Consider the following 19,999-nt stretch of genomic DNA (forward strand, 5'->3'; position numbering starts at 1 on the left):
CAGTATTCGGTACCAATACCAGTGAAAATCCATGGTTCTCGGTACCAATTTCGGTACCAAAGCAAACACAAAAATATGCTAATTAAAAAAAAAAAACTTTTTAGCACTAAAAATAAAACCAATGCCATTCTTTATACTTATTTACATTTGTGTTTAAAGTTTTTCTACAAGTTATATAATTATGAAAAACAGTAAACAAGTTTCACCCAAATTTAATTTGTCTTTTAATTTATGAAATTTAAACATTTTATTTTTGGTAAATAAAGGGGATTTGCTATTAAAATTAAAACATGGAAGAAATATTGTGATTTATTTCTTTAAAAAATAAAGTTTTGTACATTTTTTCAATAGTAGCAGTATCACATACAGTTTACTAAATAATAGTAATATTTCTAGCACAATGCCTTTATGTAAAAATTAACTTTTAGGCCTAATGAATGCATATTTGTCATTTTAACTGAACTTAAGACTGGTGGTGATGCTTAAGATATTTTTGGTCATTGAGGGTTTCTGTAAAAAAAACAGTAATAGATCATATTAATTATTATTAAAAGATAATACTACTACTAATTCTACTATCATACTAATGTATATACAATGCACTATGAATTGATGAGCTGCTGGGGTTCATGAATATTAATCACGTTGTCTGCGTTCGGTCAAACTGATTTGCTGAAATCAAAACAGGGACGGTACTAGATCAGCGCCAGCCAATGAAATTGCCATTTGCGCATTAGCTCCGCCCACTACCTGAGAAACTGGTATGTCTTTAGCTTGTTCGAAAATGAGTATTAATAATTCTAAATGAACTCCATTATTTTGACAGGAGAAGACAACAAAGAATAGTTTACATATAGCATGTCGATTCAGTGTGGTAAGACTCTCTCTCTCTCTCTCTCTCTCTCTTTGCATGTGTGAGAAACAGCGCTATCATAGCGCTGAACTGGGTTTGAATGGGACCTCAGTACTACCGGTACTTAAAGAAACCTGGTACCGTCACATTTAAAAATTTTTAGTACCGACTTGGTACCGAAGTACTGGGTCTTTTGACAACACTAATACTTAGTATGAAATAAATGTATTTTAAATATATCTTTACTAGGGAACACTTTCCAACAGTTCATATGAATCAATGTGTTGAAAATATGAATCTATATAATATCTACACTGAAAAAAAATAGTTTTGTAGATAATTTTGAAATTTAATTGAGATTTCTGAGGGAAAATCATTTCTACACCATGTTAATGTATCCTACATTAAGATAATTAGCTCTGAAAATACAGAAAATATTACACAGCAATCAACAACCTCAAACACATTATGAAGTGTCCATATGATGTACACACTTGTGTACAAACACTAATGCTAGCATTGCTAATTTATTCCCTCTTATCTTATTTTCAGAGCCTGCTGTTTAGGGAACGCAGTTCTGGGAGTTAATTATAATGAAGCACTTTGACGAAACTTTGCTCAAGCATTTTAGAATGACAAAACTAGCATTTCAGATGCTGTGCAATGAGATTGGTCTGTTGATTAGTCCAGTGTTATGTGGTCCCTTTACAAAATCACGTCTTTTTTGATGTGCATTAAAAAATGATGTGCACGCTCTTTAAATAACAAAGAAAAAACATTGCACCAGAATTTAGACCAGGTTTGAGTTGGTCTATGGTGCAGTCTATTGACAGCTCCTTAGAATAGCATTGCGCCAGCAATGCCCCTGAACACACCTCTTTTTTAGACCAGCACACCCATGTGATCAAATATTAGCGCAAATGCATTTGCTAATTAAACGACATGGCGCTGGACGGGAAAATGCAAACTGCGCCGGACTGAAACTAGCAAACACACTTGCACTGCGCCTTGCGTCACATTGTGCCAGGTGTATTATAGGGCCCTCTATGTTTATTTCTGTGCATTTACAATTACAACAAAATGCGCTTTTGTAAAATAATGAAAGCAAACAGGATGCGCTTTCTGCCGTCTCAGTCTCTGTGAACTTGAGCGCTCCAAAACTTTGTGTACATTTGCCTTACAGATATGAAAACATATCTCATAGAGCGAAATGTCTACTTTCAAATCTATTTTCGCAATATTCTCAGATTATGTAATCCGTGTTAAACATGCAAATAGCCGCTTCACTACTGCAGGAATTACGAGTCAGACTACCACTTCATCTCTTAATCTAAAAACAAAGAAAGCACTAATGTATCAATACATTACTAAAATGTTAATGCAGCTTCCTTACTGGTTTTCCCTGACACATTCATATTCATTACTTCAGCCAGTGCGCTGTGGCAAGCTTTATGCATGTGCTAGAGCGCTTATTAGGCTATGTAGGCAATTGAAGGATTATTATAATGATTTAAATGGTTTATTGATAAATGTGCAATTAGTTGACTAATGCTTCAAATGAATGACAAGTAGTCGACCAAGAAAATCTAGGGCAACCCTAGTTTTACTGCATTTTTGATCAAATAAATGCAGCATTTGTGAGCAAAAGAGCCTTCTTCCAAATATTTTTTTGTTATCTCACTGACCCCAAACATTTAAACTGTAATGTAACAGAATTTCGCAATAGAGGATAAACACACCTGTCCCTTGAAAGTAACAGGTAGCGTGCATTTTTCCAATGAAAAGCTCCAAACCGATGATGGCGTAGATGATGATGACGAACAGAACCAGCAGGGCGATGTGGAGGAGAGGAACCATGGCTTTAATGATGGAGTTCAGCACCACCTGTAAACCTAGGGATATGCAAAACTACATAAAAACGCATGTACACACACACACACACAAATTGACACATCAATGAGTGTTCACTTGGGTGCATTTAAGTCCAATCTTTCACATCTAACTCAGAGTGCATACACACGGACACACACTAGTGTCTTTAGGGCATTGAGTTTGACAGCTTGTTCTCAGAGAACGATCCTGAGGGGATGCAGTAAGGAATGCTGCTTTTTTCCTGCCATATGGCCACATCATGCGCCATCATCTTTCAAACAACATCCACCCATCAGCGGGGGTCTGGGGCTCTGAGGACTCAGAAGGGGATGCTGTCAAAGTGCCTCATGATTAAGTGTTGTGCAAAACTACTATACATATTTCTAGAAATCTTATAGTCGTGGGCTGTCTGAATGACTAGTCGACCAATCAGTCTTAATTAGAAGCCTTGAATATGTAATCAGCTTCACCTGATTTTTATTGGACTTCTTTTTTTCCTACAAAATGTTTTTTTTACCTTGCTAAACCTATAACACTAAATTTAGGCCTATATCACTCAAAACTTTTATTTACTTTTACTAAACCCATGAAAACATTTTTGTCACTTGAAACAAAATAAAATGTTAACTAAAATAAATAATTGTATCCAATGAGATTTTTGTATGCACAAGGGTCAGTTTCTCTTTTTTAGTTTGACTTAAAGTAATAATAAAAATGGTTAATTATTAAAAATGATTAATAAAAACTAGACAAATAAAAAAAATAAAAATAAATGTAATGATGAAAACACCCAGCACAAATAACTAAAGTTAAAAAAAATACAAAATTAAATTAAATTAAAAATAGTTATTAATGATACTAAAATAATGTCACAATATTAGTGAAATTACAGTATATATACTGTAAAAAGTGGCAACCTAAAACTGTTACCTTAAATAGTCATTTCCACCTGATTCAACCCATAAATTATGTTTTTCTGTGTAGATTATTGTATATTGGTAGGTTCAGTGAAGTTACTAATTTTGACTTCTAGAAAACCAGTTAAAATGTAATCAGTAATCAATAAAATGTTCAGTGTACTCACTATAGTTGAAGACTGTAAGAAACAGGGACTACCATCATGTATTATAAGTAGCAGGTAATGACAATTTTTAACTCACTGGGCACTCCTGAGACAAGGCGAAGCGGTCGCAGCACTCGAAAGGCTCTGAGGGCTTTAACATCGAAACCTCCTGGTTTCCCTCCATGGCCGTGAACGGATGGGTGGCTTCCAACAGATTCCTTCTCCCCATCTTTTGTCAGAACTTCCAAGACAACACTAAACAATCTGGATGACAAAAGAACAATTAACCTGACAAATAACTTATCGACACCACAAAATATCAATAAAATATAGAAATATATAAAAAGAAATATATATGTGTTGGTATCTGTAACTACACATTTCAATAAAAGTATTTACTGATTGTTTCTATCTTACAAACCTCAAGCAAACCAAACCAAATGCTTTGTTTAAGACTGATTCAAACATAAATTCAAAGATTTCAGGCTACGTTTACACCATCCTAAAAGTAAAGTATGCTGGTAGCAGCCTGGAATTCATGCTGTGGGGCTGTTTGTTCAGTGGCAGGGACTGAGGGAATCATAAGAGTAGAAGAAAAGCTCAATGCACCAAAATATTGAGACCTCTTCAGCTCTTCAGCAGTGCACAACATTAATAACTAGTATAACTAGGAATGTCCTATGCATAACATTATAAAGAGAATATTACCAAAATAAAAGTTGTGAATTCAGTGAATTCATGTCAATTTCAGCTAAAGATCATGAGCGACAGCCCCGTGAAATGAGAGATGGGTAGGTGAAGAGAGAGATTGAGACAGCTCTTTTGCATGAGGCAAACTGATGGAAATGTGACCTAGCTACCCAGTGGACTGTGCGTGTATGAGATAGAGATGCTGATGAGCAAATAAAGAGGAAGAAGATGAGAATGTACACAGTTTGAGGTGATCTACAGAGAAGCCAACAGTGGGTAAAAAAATACAGAGGCGAGATACAGATGTAAAAGTGGACAGAACAGTTACAGCTTTTTATATATTCCACAAATAAGGAATTTACAGACTCACAAACACTTTCTATTCAATAAAGTGACAGACTGAATCTAGATGATTTAAGTAGTTTATGGCTACAGTGTGGTGTTTTGTTTAGATTAAAATGAAAATGCATCATTCAAGTTAACATCAAATCCAAAGAAAAATAAATAAATAAATAAATGTTGGGGTCAGTAATTTCTTTTTTATATTTCTTAAAAGAAGTCTATATTACTTACCAAGATACATTGTAAAAAATATAGTATTTAGAAACAGTAATACTTTGAAATATTTAAAACAACTATTTTCTATTTGAATATATTTTAAAATGTAATTTATTCCTGTGATGCAAAGCTACATTTTCAGCATCACTACTCCAGTCTTCAGTGTCACATGATCTTTCAGAAATCATTCTAATATGCTGATTTGCTGCTCAAGAAACACTAATATTTTTGTGGAAACAAATATTTTTGTATTTTTGATGATGATAAGATGAATAGAAAGTGTGTAAAAACAGCATTTATTTGAAGTAAAAATATTTTATTAGTTATAAATGTGGCCTAAAAGTAATAATAATAAAAAAAAAAAAAGGATTTTGAAATCCTTAAAAAAAATATTAATTCACTTTTAACAAGTGCCTCATCATAACCTTGATTTTGGGTCTTTTTAAAATTAAGGATGATTCTAAATAATTATCTTATTAAAATACTTATAATTGATTAGTATTTTGTACTAATCAACATTAAGCTACAGATGCTTTAAACTTTAAACTCGTGATTTCAAATTATGCTGCTCTTTATGCATTTTCCCACTGTCATATTCATGTAATTTTCTCTGTGTGCCATATGTATTAATAGTGTTACCCTGGCTTTTTTTAAAAAATGATTCCCAATGCACACAAACTTCCCAGAATACTGAGTGCCCTGTTGGTTACAGTGTTTACTTCCTTTTTAAATTATATTTTTATTAAATATTTATTTATTTGTGAAAAAAGTACATTGTCATCTAAAGTATAAGTATGTTTATTTTACATATTTATTTTTTAATCCATTGACAAATGATTTAAAATTTCTTAAATATAAGAATAATGTTCTATGTTCTATGCTTTCCTGCCTCTGCTGAATTAATTTTATCCACAGTGGGGATAAAAACATCCCACAAATCTGCTCTGACGTCCCGTATAATTTGTTGTTTGAATAACAGTGGACATTAAATCATTACAATTAATCTTTATCGGCTTTATACTGGCTATCGGCCTGAAATCGGCATCGGCTGTCAAAAAAACAATATTGGTTGACCACTAAACTAAAGCACGACCGATATATCGTTTTGCCGATATTATCAGCTAATATGAGCCTGTCACCGATATATCGTATCAGTGAATATGCACCCGATATGCCACCTATCTGAAAATTGGTTTATTTTACAAAACACAAAGCATATAAAATGCTTGAAATGTAATTACTTTGTCCAGCAGAGCATGCTCCATTGTTTGCTACTGGTGACCTGGATGAAACGCTTTAAAGCTTAAGTCTATGGAAAATCTTTGGAAATTTGAAAAATATACTTAAGCAAGAATTGAAATTTTACTATGGTAAAATAAATATTCAAACCACGTGTTACAACTAACCCCACATTACTTTGTGCCCCGTGCTCCCCTATATTATCTCATAGTTCACACTTCTCTAGTAAGTTTCATCTGATTGTGAAGACAGAAGCACAAATCTGTGAATGAAATGTTCCGAAGTGAAATAAACTTCAATGCAATAAAGTTGAATAGAACTGAATTGAATTAAAGTTGAAGAAACTTCAACTTTACTGTTCAGTGCACTGATGTCAGACTCATTTTGGATGGTAAAGTTTATTGTCTCCATTACATATCTCTGTCATGTCATTATAAGTGTTTGATCACCACATTTGAGTGATCATTATAAAAAAATGTGTTCATGTTTATATATTCTGTTTATGTATATACTGTCTTCTATATATAGTACCAGTCAAATGTTTGGACACATGAATGGTAACGTCCAAACTTTTGACTGGTACTGTACTATAATATAAACAAAGAATATCTGCCTATATATCGGTATCTGCATTTTTTTTATTCCCTAATATCGGTATCGGCCCCAAAAAACCTATATCGGTCGGGCTCTTGATAAAACATACCCTATGACGACAATGACGAAATCCATCATGTTCCATCCGTTTCGGACATACGCATTCTGATGCATCACCAAGCCATATGCTATTATCTTCAGGAAGGTTTCGATAGTGAAAATGATAAGGAAGGCATATTCAACTGTTTCCTGTGGGAGACAGAAGAGGGAGAGAGAGAAGCCAATCAATAAGATGAACAACTGTTGAGAGTGTACAATAAATTCAAAGACACATTACAGCTCACTACCAAAGCTATGCAATCCTCCATCAAACACATACACACATGAACTTTTTGGGATTTGTTTGATCACAAAATCAGAACCACAAGACAGCTGAATGACTTTGAGCAGCCAGTTTTTCAGTGTAGGTCTTTACAACCCAGGTGAACACAGTCAGAGGTGTCAACAAAATTAATAATTTCAAAGTGAAAAATAAGTAATTAAACATTAATTAATTAATTAGATGAAATTATCACTTTTTTAAGTTTAAAGTGGTAATGAAATAGAAAAAATTGTAAAGTCCTTGACGTAAATATATTTAAGGAAGCTTATAATATAGAAGGTGATTGTGACTTTTTACTTCACAATTCTGACTTTTTTCCTATCAATTCTGTTTATATCAAATTAATATTATGAGTTATGAATAAATTATTAATTATTAAATGGCAGGCAAAAACTCTGAATTGTGATATATAAAGAATTAATAAATTAATAAATAAGAGTTTATTTCTTGCAATTTTATACAATTTATCAAATCTGAATTGTGAGATAAAAAGTCACTATTCAGCTTTTAGGAGGGGGGGAGGGGTTAACATAGAAAAGCCATATGTGAACTTACAATAAAAAAGTGAGATATAAACTCTGAGAAAAAAAAAATCTGAACTGTGAAATAACTCAAAAATAAAATACTACGGAGCCCCGCACATGACATTCAAGAAAAAATAAATAAATTGTGCGCACGATTTACGAATTCGTTCCCTCGATGTCCTAAAACGTGCTCACGATTTACGAATTTGTACCCTCGATTTGCTAAATCATGCGCACAATTTACTAATTCATTCTCTCGATATATAAATTGAGTACACAATTTAGCAAATCGAGGAAACGAATTAGTAAATTGTGCGGACAATTTATAAATCGAGGGAACGAAATAGTAAATCGTGCACACGATTTAGCCTACTTTTTTTCCTGCATGCCATGTGCGGGGCTCCGTAAAATACAAATGATAATTAAAAAAGTGTTCATCACATAATATAAAGATTATATATTATAAATATATAATATATAAAATTATATATTTTTTTGTTGCTAAAATTAACTTTTTCTGATGCTAAAAACTTCATAAGCTAGAATCTCCATAGCACAACCAGAAACATAATCTAAATGATCCTATATATCATCACCCTTTTAAGTCTGTGTCTTAGAAACTGTACAAGCATAAACAGATCAATGACAGCTGAAATGTCATTGAATATATGTTATGAGGGAAAATATCATTCCATGTGATTTGCCTCTTAGTTACTCCACAACACCTTAACAATAGTGCTAAAGTATGTTACTAAAACTGAAAGCGTAGTGTTTTTGAAGCATTAAAGCATGCGGTTCAGTCGTGGCAGTGGCTAGTGGGTTGTTTTCTGTGCAATGATGGTGTTAGACACAGCTATTTAACTTGTCAAATAGCATCTCTTTATAAACACACACAAAGAGACTCAAGCTTTCTGCTTTATATGTGTGTGACAGCTGAGCAAAGGTTGCACAATGAAAGAGGTTAGTTGGCGTGTGTGCGTTTAAGTGTAAGGACATTTGGGAAGCTTTTATACGCTGTGGGCCTCGTTTTGCCAACATTTTACAGACGACTGAATGAAGCACTTAGCCCTGTGTATCAGAGAAAGAGCCTTTTATTACTGCGGGAAAAGAATAACCCGGGCTCAATGATCCTGCTACTACAGACAGAGACAGAGAGAGTTATATGAGGGACAGCAGCGGAGAGAAGAAGTTGCAGCACTGAAAATGAAATATATACATATACAGGTTGTCAAAGAGGCCATCAGAAACAAATGACACAGAAAAACAAATGACAGACACAAACAAATGCACTTGCCAAAATTCTAACTTATCTATCCACCTAAAAAAATTTTCAGGATAACAATAACAATACAGATTTAATTAGTAAATCAAATAAATTACGATTGGAATAAACAAATAAAATAAAATAAATAAATCACCATATATAAAGTGGGATATAAAAATATAATAGGATAATGTTTAATATATATAGAAGATAAAAGATATATGGAATCACCATTGAGCCCACAAACTACTTTGATTGGCAGCCATTTGAAACATGTTCTCTAACAGATGCTTTAAAAACAGGCTTCCGCTTGAGCCAGAGCAGCGCTTCAGTTTAGACATTTGGTTTTGTGGCTTGCGTTTACTTTTGCCCTCACTCTTCAACACCGCAATACACTACATCTCCCTGCATCCAAGCATCTTACATTACACACTGAATTTACTGATGTTTTCTAATACATAATTGTTGTTTTTTATTGCTTTTGTTTACTTTCTTCATGTCAGTGTTGATTTCATCAACGAAGATGAGGATGAAAATTATTCATCCTAAAACATTTTTTTCTGTGACTAAAACAGGATGTTGACGAGCTAATACACTAATATACTATATACTAATATATAATGATAAAAACTATGACAAAATTTATGCTGCATCTTCGTTAACAACAATCTTCAAAATGTGCGTCCCTGTCATTGAATTGCAATCGAGAAGGGGTATTTGCATATAGTCTCAGTATGGCAGCCGCAGTGGATGGATAGACTACCCAAACTTGACCTAGTAATCTTAAACAATGGCCTCTCGAAGAGGTAGGGATAAGGTGAACTGACACCCCGTTTTTCCCGGGAGTCACAATTTGTTGTCAATTAACTTAAAGGATAGGTGGAATCGCACTTATAGAAGTGCACTCTCTCTTGCGCATGCTCCACTTCTTCAGTTCTCATATACAGCACGCGATCAGTTCTCAGTGATCAAATACACACACAGCAGTTCAAATGCCTATCATGTAGAGTATCTTAACGTAAATACAATTGGTTATGGATCAAGTGAAGTAAACAGGTGTGTGAAAAGTATGTCAGTATTACATGCATGCCTTCCGTCTAAAAGGGACAGCATTAATTAAGTACCTATCTGTGTCATTAATGTTAACCAACAAAAGATGTTAAATAAATGTACACATTAAGTGAACCTACTGTATACTACTGTATAATTATTTTATCACACGTTAACGAAGTTTTTATTATTATGAAAGTCTGTTGCTCACTGGCTCTGAATACACATACAGACAAATCGTGGGTCACAGGAGGGGATGCTCCCAATCAAATTATTTAGGCTAAGCCTCACCATTCACAAACCACTGTCCACTGTTATTTTTAACAGAAAAGAATGCAATGAGCTCATAATCACGACTTCATAAGAAATAGTAAGTTTCAAATAGCACGTGAAGACAGCAGAGAAGAGCTTGCTCAGCACAGTGGAGTGCATTCTTTTGAGTCGTGTGGGACGTGCTAACACACGGCCCTCTCACAATAAATTGCTTTACACATCTATCGCTTTTGCCGCTCAGAAATATTCATGCAATCATGCACCACGTATCTGAGGCTCTGCGCTCACACTCACTGATCTATATATAACTGAAACGCAATCTGGCCCACCTCTGCCAACCGAGCCAGGGACTACTAAACGGAGTGATCACACTAGTAAAATGAACATGCCTTGGGGTTTAAAATTGCCTAGTGTGAGCACACCCTAATTATTCTCCCACATCCCGCACACACGAGTCTCTACCCACCCATCAAGAGTTGTCCCACACATCGCACTCTGCGATTCAGGTGTTGCGGTGAAAATGTAGCGGTATTTGTTTCGGGAGCACATCTGTGGTGTTAAAGATGTAACTGGTTTTACCAGTTGTGTCATTCACCCTGCAGTGCATACCCCCCACAAGTAATCACATGAAGACAAGGGTTGAGGTAGGTAGTTGTTTAAAATATAGGTAAAGGGAAAACTCTTGTTATTTAATTGCACTTTATAATTAATTTCTGGCAATTGTTTTTCATGGCTGATATAGATTTTTTTGTTAATGTAAAAACTGTACAACGGATTATTAAAGATTGCAGATCGATATGAAATTGTAATTTACTATAAGAGGCTCAAAGAGAATATTAAAGTAATCTTAAGGACAAATTTCTTTGAAAAAGGCATTTCAAAAATGAAGTAGTCTGTTAATTTGAACAACAAAAAGAACTACTGCTTTTACAGAAAAGTTTACATTAGAAATCAAAACACCGTTCTGAACAAGGTAAGATCGAGTTGGAAAAAGCAAAGTTGGAATTAGTAGCTCTCTAATTAAATTTGATCAGTGAAGATATATTTTCTAACTGCATGGAAGAGCAAAGTACAGGTATGTATTTTTCACTCATTTCAAGTTTTCCCGGACGAGCCCCCAAGCTGTTACGACCAATGACTTAAGGGAAGCAACAAACAGAGGACAAACGCAAACCAAATTGTTGACTTAAAATATGATTTTATTTAAGAATTAGAGTCACATGAAGAAAGTAAAGAAAACAATAAAGAAAACAACTATGTATTGGAAAACATCAGTAATGTCAGTGTGTAATGTAAGATGCATGGATGCAGGGAGATGCAGTGTATTGCGGTGTTAAAGTGTAAGGGCAAAAGTAAATAAAAACAAGCCATAAAACCAAAGCCCTGCTCTTGCTCAAGCAGAAGCCTTTTTTAAAAGAAGCATCTGATATAGAACAGTTGTTTCAAGTGAAAATATATGGCCTGTGTGTGTGTATATATATATATATATATATATATATATATATATATGTATATATATATATATATATATATATATATATATATATATATATATATATATATATATATATATATATATATATATATATATACTTTTACTTTTACTTTATACAAGGTTTACGATGCAACTTTTTTAATATAAAATGTTTAAGATGCCTCATATTAATGAACATTTGGAGGAAAATGTTGCAATGGTGCTAAAAATATACTTTATTTCCAATATGCAAAATATATATATATTTTCTTCCGACTTTAAGGCAAAACATGACCTGGGCACGTTTCTGTGAGATTCAGTCAAAGAGCAAGGAAAAACACTGATTCAATTTCATATTTTAAATATGGCTACTTTAAATGACAAAACAGCCTTTAACTTGTCATATTGTGCAAATAAACAACACTGAAACTAATTTAAATATCAAATAAACAAACAGGAGCAGAAGAGCTGCATTAAGCGATATGCGGTTGAGGGCAATGTGATACAGCATTCCCAATCCATTACCCCTCTACAGCATTCCCAATCCATTACCCCTCTACAGCATTCCCAATCCATTACCCCTCTACAGCATTCCCAATCTATTACCCTTCTACAGTCGTGGCCAAAAGTTTTGAGAATTACATAAATATTGGAAATTGGAAAAGTTGCTGCTTAATTTTTTATAATAGCAATTTGCATATACTCCAGAATGTTATGAAGAGTGATCAAATGAATTGCATAGTCCTTCTTTGCCATGAAAATTTCATTTTCAGCACAGCATTTCATTGCTGTCATTAAAGGACCTGCTGAGATCATTTCAGTAATCGTCTTGTTAACTCAGGTGAGAATGTTGACGAGCACAAGGCTGGAGATCATTATGTCAGGCTGATTGGGTTAAAATGGCAGACTTGAGATGTTAAAAGGAGGGTGATGCTTGAAATCATTGTTCTTCCATTGTTAACCATGTTGACCTGTAAAGAAACGCGTGCAACCATCATTGCGTTGCATAAAAATGGCTTCACAGGCAAGGATATTGTGGCTACTAAGATTGCACCTAAATCAACAATTTATAGGATCATCAAGAACTTCAAGGAAAGAGGTTCAATTCTTGTAAAGAAGGCTTCAGGGCGTCCAAGAAAGTCCAGCAAGCGCCAGGATCGTCTCCTAAAGAGGATTCAGCTGCGGGATCGGAGTGCCACCAGTGCAGAGCTTGCTCAGGAATGGCAGCAGGCAGGTGTGAGCGCATCTGCACACACAGTGAGGCCAAGACTTCTGGAAGATGGCCTGGTGTCAAGAAGGGCAGCAAAGAAGCCACTTCTCTCCAAAAAAAAACATCAGGGACAGATTGATCTTCTGCAGAAAGTATAGTGAATGGACTGCTGAGGACTGGGGCAAAGTCATATTCTCCGATGAAGCCCCTTTCCGATTGTTTGGGGCATCTGGAAAAAGGCTTGTCCGGAGAAGAAAAAGTGAACGCTACCATCAGTCCTGTGTCATGCAAACAGTAAAGCATCCTGACACCATTCATGTGTGGGGTTGCTTCTCATCCAAGGGAGTGGGCTCACTCACAATTCTGCCCAAAAACACAGCCATGAATAAAGAATGGTACCAAAACACCCTCCAACAGCAACTTCTTCCAACAATCCAACAACAGTTTGGTGAAGAACAATGCATTTTCCAGCACGATGGAGCACCGTGCCATAAGGCAAAAGTGATAACTAAGTGGCTCGGGGACCAGAATGTTGAAATTTTGGGTCCATGGCCTGGAAACTCCCCAGATCTTAATCCCATTGAGAACTTGTGGTCAATCCTCAAGAGGCGGGTGCACAAACAAAAACCTGAAAAAGAAGGGCCAACACTGCAAATACTGATTCTTTGCATAAATGTCATGTAATTGTCGATAAAAGCCTTTGAAACGTATGAAGTGCTTGTAATTATATTTCAGTACATCACAGAAACAACTGAAACGAAGATCTTAAAGCAGTTTAGCAGCAAACTTTTTGAAAACTAATATTTATGTAATTCTCAGAACTTTTGGCCACGACTTTACTTCATTCATCCATCCGCAGAGTGTGAGAATACAGAGAAAGAGAGAGAGAGAGAGAGGAAAACAGAGGCCTGTGGGGCAATCCATAAATTCTCTGACTCATCTCTGCTTATTTATGTTCTAAAGACTAACTGTACATACTCCCTCTCTCTCTCATACACACACAAACCATCATCAGCTAGTTTACTAAAATAAAAACATCTCACAAACACATGCCCTAGAGTTCCACACATGCAAATTTCACCTTCAACATCAAAAGCTTAAAATCCCTTTTATGTTAATGAAGTCTGTTTTAATTGTTTGGTTAGTGTTGTGGTATATTTGTTTGTCTGGATATTTGTTGAGAGCAAAATAAAATCTAAAATCGTTCTTCATTCATTAAAGCCATACAGTGATTTGGTTTCAAGTTAAAGTGCCTTAATGATGGATTTGTTTCTCGCAGCTTTTTGCTTCACAAGACGTTAATTGATGGACTGTGTGAATTACTTGTGGAATATTGAATTTTATTTTTTAGATAAACTAGTCCTTTAACACAAAAATAAATTTAACCTCCTTACAAATATGACTTTGTTTCTTTGCAAGAAACACAAAATAAGATGTTTTGAGATGTTTCTGAGATGTCCATGCTGCTATTTTTCCACATAATGAAAGTAAATAGATGGTAAACAGGGGTTGTAAACCTCTAAAAAGACACAAAATCAATATAAAAGTGGTCCATATGACTTATATGGACAAGAACAGCATGAAGCAGCATTAAATATCTTATTTTGTGTTCAGCAGAAGAAAGAAACTATCATTGAATGATAATTCCTCTATTGCATTTTTCCCATGGCAATTAACCAGCAAAATACATACAAGAATCCATGAAAAGCATGAAATAGCTATTAAAACCATTGAAAAATCATAATAAAGCATAGTGCTATTGTAAATTCATAATTCGGTCAGCTCTATTTTTATCACCACAAAAATGATCAGAATGATTCGATTGATCACCAGAATAATCAACCACTTATTCGATTACCCAAATAACCATTACTGACAGGCCTAAATAATTCATTTTAGGAGTAACTATTTCTTTTTTAATTTGTAGCTCCTGCAATGGATAAAAATGGATAAGATAGAGTGGAAACACAAAATAAAATCAGTGTATGAGGAATCTTTTAGGATGAATCCATTAAATCTTAATAAAATTATTAAATTAATAATAAACTGATTCACATAAAAATGTGAGCAGAAAAATGCAATAAACAAATGCTAAATGCTGATCCATCAAAAAGGCTAATCTGCTTCTGATTTGTTTTTTTAATGTTTTGATAATCTGTAAATATTGCATGCCATTTAGCACAACCATAGGTTTGAAATGAAGCATATAAACACATGCACACACACACATACACACACACAAACACACACACACACACACACAAGCAGGCAAATGTGTGAATGTGGCGATTAGCTGCCATGACATGAGTCAGAGTGACATCATGTCATTTATCATCCTGCAGGGCTCCAAAATGAGACCATAAATATTAAATTGAGAATGAAGTTTTTGCTGAGGTCGCCACTGGCGACTAGGCCTATGTATTTATATGTCATCACTTAAAAATTTGCATGTAATGCCTTTTTTCCCTGATTGTTTTGTTTCATCTGTTCACGTATTAAACTGAGATGATGCGCATCAAAGTTTTAGTGGAAAAAAGAGTTTCATCATCTCTGCCGCGCAGCAGCGATGATGCACACCTGCTAAACACAGCTCAGCAGCACGAGAGAGATTGAAATGATGGAGACGTAAGAAGTGAAAGAGTATAAAAACAGCGTCTATTTCATGTAACTAGCTGTCAGCTGTGTGGATATTGGCAATATCGTTAACAATTCTTGTTTATAATCATTAATAATATTTTTTCTGGTTAACAAGATCTTAGGTCTTTGCTGTGTTCTGTTAATGCATGAACTTCATTATTTGAAGCGCACATGCCATCCAGTAATTGCAAAACTTTGTGCTTTGTTACTTTTAATAAACAAAGTATCAGCTTTACAATTATTCCAAATTCATAAAGAAAATCAAACAATAAATAGTGTTGGCGCTCTTTAATGAGGCAGGTGCGATCACGATTTAGCGATTCAGTTAAAGCATCATACCTTTTTTCTTTACTACTATAGTACATAATGAACATGGATAAACATCAAAAGGTAGGCTATTTTATAAGAGAGTCTACAGTACAACTTACTGAAATGTCTTGTGTAAAAGTTCATTCAGTGTTTCAAACTGCGGAAAACATGTAAAGCTTGAAAACATTGCAACGTTATATACATTTACCTCAAAATAACTATTTGGTGTCCATAAGTTCATCATTCAGCTAGAAAAATAACTATAAAGGGGAACATTCTGCTATATTTATGTGCTAACCTGTTAACCTGTTGTCTTCATGATTCAACCCCTCCTATAAAATTGCATTTTACTTTATAATTAAGAATACACTAACAGGCTGAAAGTATGAAAGACATGCACTCTTAAAAATAAAGGTTCTTAAAAAATTCTTCACAGAACCATTTTGGTTCCACAAAGAATCATTCAGTTAAAGGCTCTTTAAAGAACCATCTCTTTCTCAACTTTTTATAATCTGAAGAACATTCTTTCCCCACTAAGAACCTTTTGACAAACGTAAAGGTTCTTCAGATGTTATAGGTTCTTTATGAAACCATTTAGACAGAAGGTTTTTCTATGGTACTGTGAAGCACCTTTATTTTTAAGAGTGTATGACTACATTAACAGGATGCATTGAGGAGGACCCTAAGATGGATTCAAATGCTGATAAAGTCAACAAAAGATGACACATAAATACATGACAGGACGATTCAAATGTTAAAATGTAAAAAAAAAATTTTTTTTATAAATAATAATAAAATAAACAAAACATGTTTATTCTGTTGCACCTTAAAAAATAATTTTGCGCCTAAGTTTTTTTCTTATAAGAGCCAACGATTTTTTTTGTTTGGAGCCCTGTCCTGGAAACATCACAATGTTCAAAGTAACAGAATAAATGGCACATACCAGCACTACGTTCATCTGGCAACAGACTCTCAATAAATCAACTATGACTTATATCAGTCATTTGAAAAAATATTTCATACAGATTACAAGACATAAACATAAACAATTGTTTTTATATTTTACGAGTGGGATTTGCCCATGCAAACAAAAACAAAAAACAAATGCATAGTAGATGTGGTTGCTAAGCTGAATGTTTTCTAGCACACTGCTACAGTGCACATAAACAAATGCACTTTTTATATATGCATATACATACAAAATAAGTGATTTTATAGTCCAAAAAATGCAAATACAAAACACACCTCACGTCAAAAAGATGCATGATTTGAGAAATCAATCTAAGCACAAATTATGCGCAAACCAAGTTTACTAAATTTAGTTTAAATTAGGGCTTTGAATGGATTAGACATTTTAATACTTCATACTAACTACCTGTTATGTCTTTAATTAATTATTCAGAATAATTGCATATAACAATATCGGGGTGGGCAATATACTGACAGACATGATTAACTGGTAGAAATATATCATTGTGGTTACACGCTCTCATGACATTACATTATTATTAGCATTGCAGTTTGAAAACAAGTTATTTTAAGCTGTTGAAACACAATCAGCAGTGAAAAAGAACTCACTTGTATGTGTCAAAAGGGCCATCTTTGCAAGTGAAAGCAAACAGCTGTGAAAAAAACAGATTTGCAACAGTATGTTGGATCGAGGCAGCTCTTAAAGTGACAGCAGTCTAATATTCCTGCTGTCTGTCATTCTTGCTAATCAAGCAACAAATGAGAGAAAATCTTTATTTGATCTTGACTACATCACATTTGTAACTTTAATAAGAGGAAATATATATCTAATTTACACAGTGAAGAATATGCAGTGTTTTAATTCATTCCATTAATTGTCCAATTTCTTATTTTATTTGTTCTACTGTATAAGTTGTTTTCTTGTCTACACTGAGCTTGAGGTTTTTTTTTTTTTGTTTGTTTTTTTTTGGCTAGTATTAGTTTTTTGTGATATTGGTGAGAGGTAATTGACAAGAATTTCTATGGTATCAAAAATGTTGATATCATAAAGACCTTATTTAAAGCAAAAATAACTATATTGTGATATAATGTTACAATAAAATAAAACGACTCATAACGTCATATAAGATTTTGGTTATATCACTCACCCCTATAACAATTTTAGATAGAGGTCTCCAAATAAAGAAAAATCAAAGACAATATTTGCTAATGAATAAATATAAATATATATATATATATATATATATATATATATATATATATATATATATATATATATATATATATATATATATTGAAGTCAATATATTGATTGCTTATTGATTCCACTGAACAGAAGCTTATCAATGACCTACAGTCCACAGCAATAAATGTTATAAATTCAGTTTGAAGCAGATACATTTGTATTAAGGAATGTGCATGAGAATGACAGCTAATCAAATACAAGAGGGAACCAATGAAATATTAATAACTGATAATATTTTAGTCAAGGTATACTTTTTCCTGTTAGCTTTTTGTTTTTCTATGCATTTTTTATTGAATATTAAATCAATCCAATATTCCACCATAAGTTGTAGGTTTTTTTTTTTTTTTGCCAACTAATTTAAGCAGTTAAAAAGCACTTTTTTTCTCTCCCCAATATAACATGTTCCTCATAATATGAATGGCAAATTAAACAAATTAAACAAAATATTGTGCACTTTTGGCCACCATTATTATTTGTGCAATTGAAAAAAAAAGATATTATATAAATATACCATCTATTATTCAATAATTTATTTATTATAATAAATAGAATTAATCACTCTAAATAAAGTTAAAGTGTTAAGAGCACTGAGAGTGCCTAGTTTTAATACATAAATTTGCATACAAGGTCTTGATGTCATCTGACTAGTGATGTTAAGGTTTCAAAGCAGTAGAAGTGTTGTGACACAGCTGAAACTTTCCAAAAGACCGGGAAAAATCTCAACATCATCTACTTCTATCTTTATTTCTCTCTTGTCTGTATATACCGTTCAGTACACACCAGGAAAGCTGGAGGGAGCGGAGACCACTTCATAGAGCTGCCCCTCTACCTCCTACGGTGTGTGTGTGTGTGGGCTTTTTGAACAAGAGTGACAAACAACCGCATACCAGCACAGGAAGTACTTTTCTCCAAAAAGAAGGGAACACAAAGAGAAAAGATCCTGATCACAAACACGCTATAGAAATATGGCAGTATTTCCAATGACCTTGCAGTGATAAACCCTGAATGCATGAAGACAGGCAGCTGAATGCAGCATCTATTTTACCTCCTCTCTTTCTCTCTCTCAGCCGTGCAATCCTGAACGTTGAATTCGTGCTCAGTTACCCAGCAACAAACCGCATCCTTACACATGATGCAGCGCCGCTCAGAATCTGGCGGTCTTTGGAGCGCTGTTCCACCCCTAACCACTAAGGGGCAGTGTGAGGGGGCGGCAGCGGAGAGCAGGCACATGCAAAAAAATGACTGAATACTAACAAGGAGATAAATCTCCTGCACCAAAGATCTCCCTAAAAACATAATTTGCCTTCATACTGCAATTCAACACTCCATCTCGGATTCAATTCAGATATTCATCTATCACACAATGACCTCTGGAGCAAAGGAATTTCTCGTAAAAAATTGGCCTCTGATTGAACAGAGGGGACTATCGAAAGCAGAAACATTTAAAACAGAGCGTTAAAGGGATAGCTCAGCCGAAAAAAAAAAAATTGTCATTATTTAAAACATCCTCAGGTCAAATCCATATACTGTAACTCTGTCATTCATTGAACACAACTAAGCAGCTCTTTTCCATACAATGAGGGTGGAAAAAACAGGAATTGTTTAATTTTAATAGTAAATCTGTTGTGCAGCAATTGCTAAAAATAATAATACAAAAATATTGTAAAATTGTAATTGGATTGCATTTTAAAAGCTTAATTAAACTGTTAATGTTTTATTCCATCATTTGGTAACCATTGATTATCATAACATTTCTGAAAACACAAATCTAATGTATCTACATAATGTATCT

General features: G+C 34.0%; 1 protein-coding gene across 7 annotated transcripts in view; it reads right to left on the bottom strand.

Moving 5' to 3' along the window:
• The window catches only part of cacna1da (calcium channel, voltage-dependent, L type, alpha 1D subunit, a), a 117,603-nt gene that overhangs the window by 73,800 nt on the left and 23,804 nt on the right, over positions 1-19,999 (bottom strand). For all 7 annotated transcript variants that reach the window (XM_059538442.1, XM_059538441.1, XM_059538438.1 and 4 more), the window contains exons 4-6: positions 6,979-7,118; positions 3,886-4,052; positions 2,593-2,745 (exon numbers count right to left, since the gene is read on the bottom strand). In XM_059538442.1, the coding sequence (XP_059394425.1) occupies positions 2,593-2,745; positions 3,886-4,052; positions 6,979-7,118 (460 nt within the window). The remainder of the gene's footprint in view (positions 1-2,592; positions 2,746-3,885; positions 4,053-6,978; positions 7,119-19,999) is intronic.

This window comes from Carassius carassius, chromosome 44, assembly GCF_963082965.1.
Source record: "Carassius carassius chromosome 44, fCarCar2.1, whole genome shotgun sequence".
NCBI lineage: Eukaryota > Metazoa > Chordata > Actinopteri > Cypriniformes > Cyprinidae > Carassius > Carassius carassius.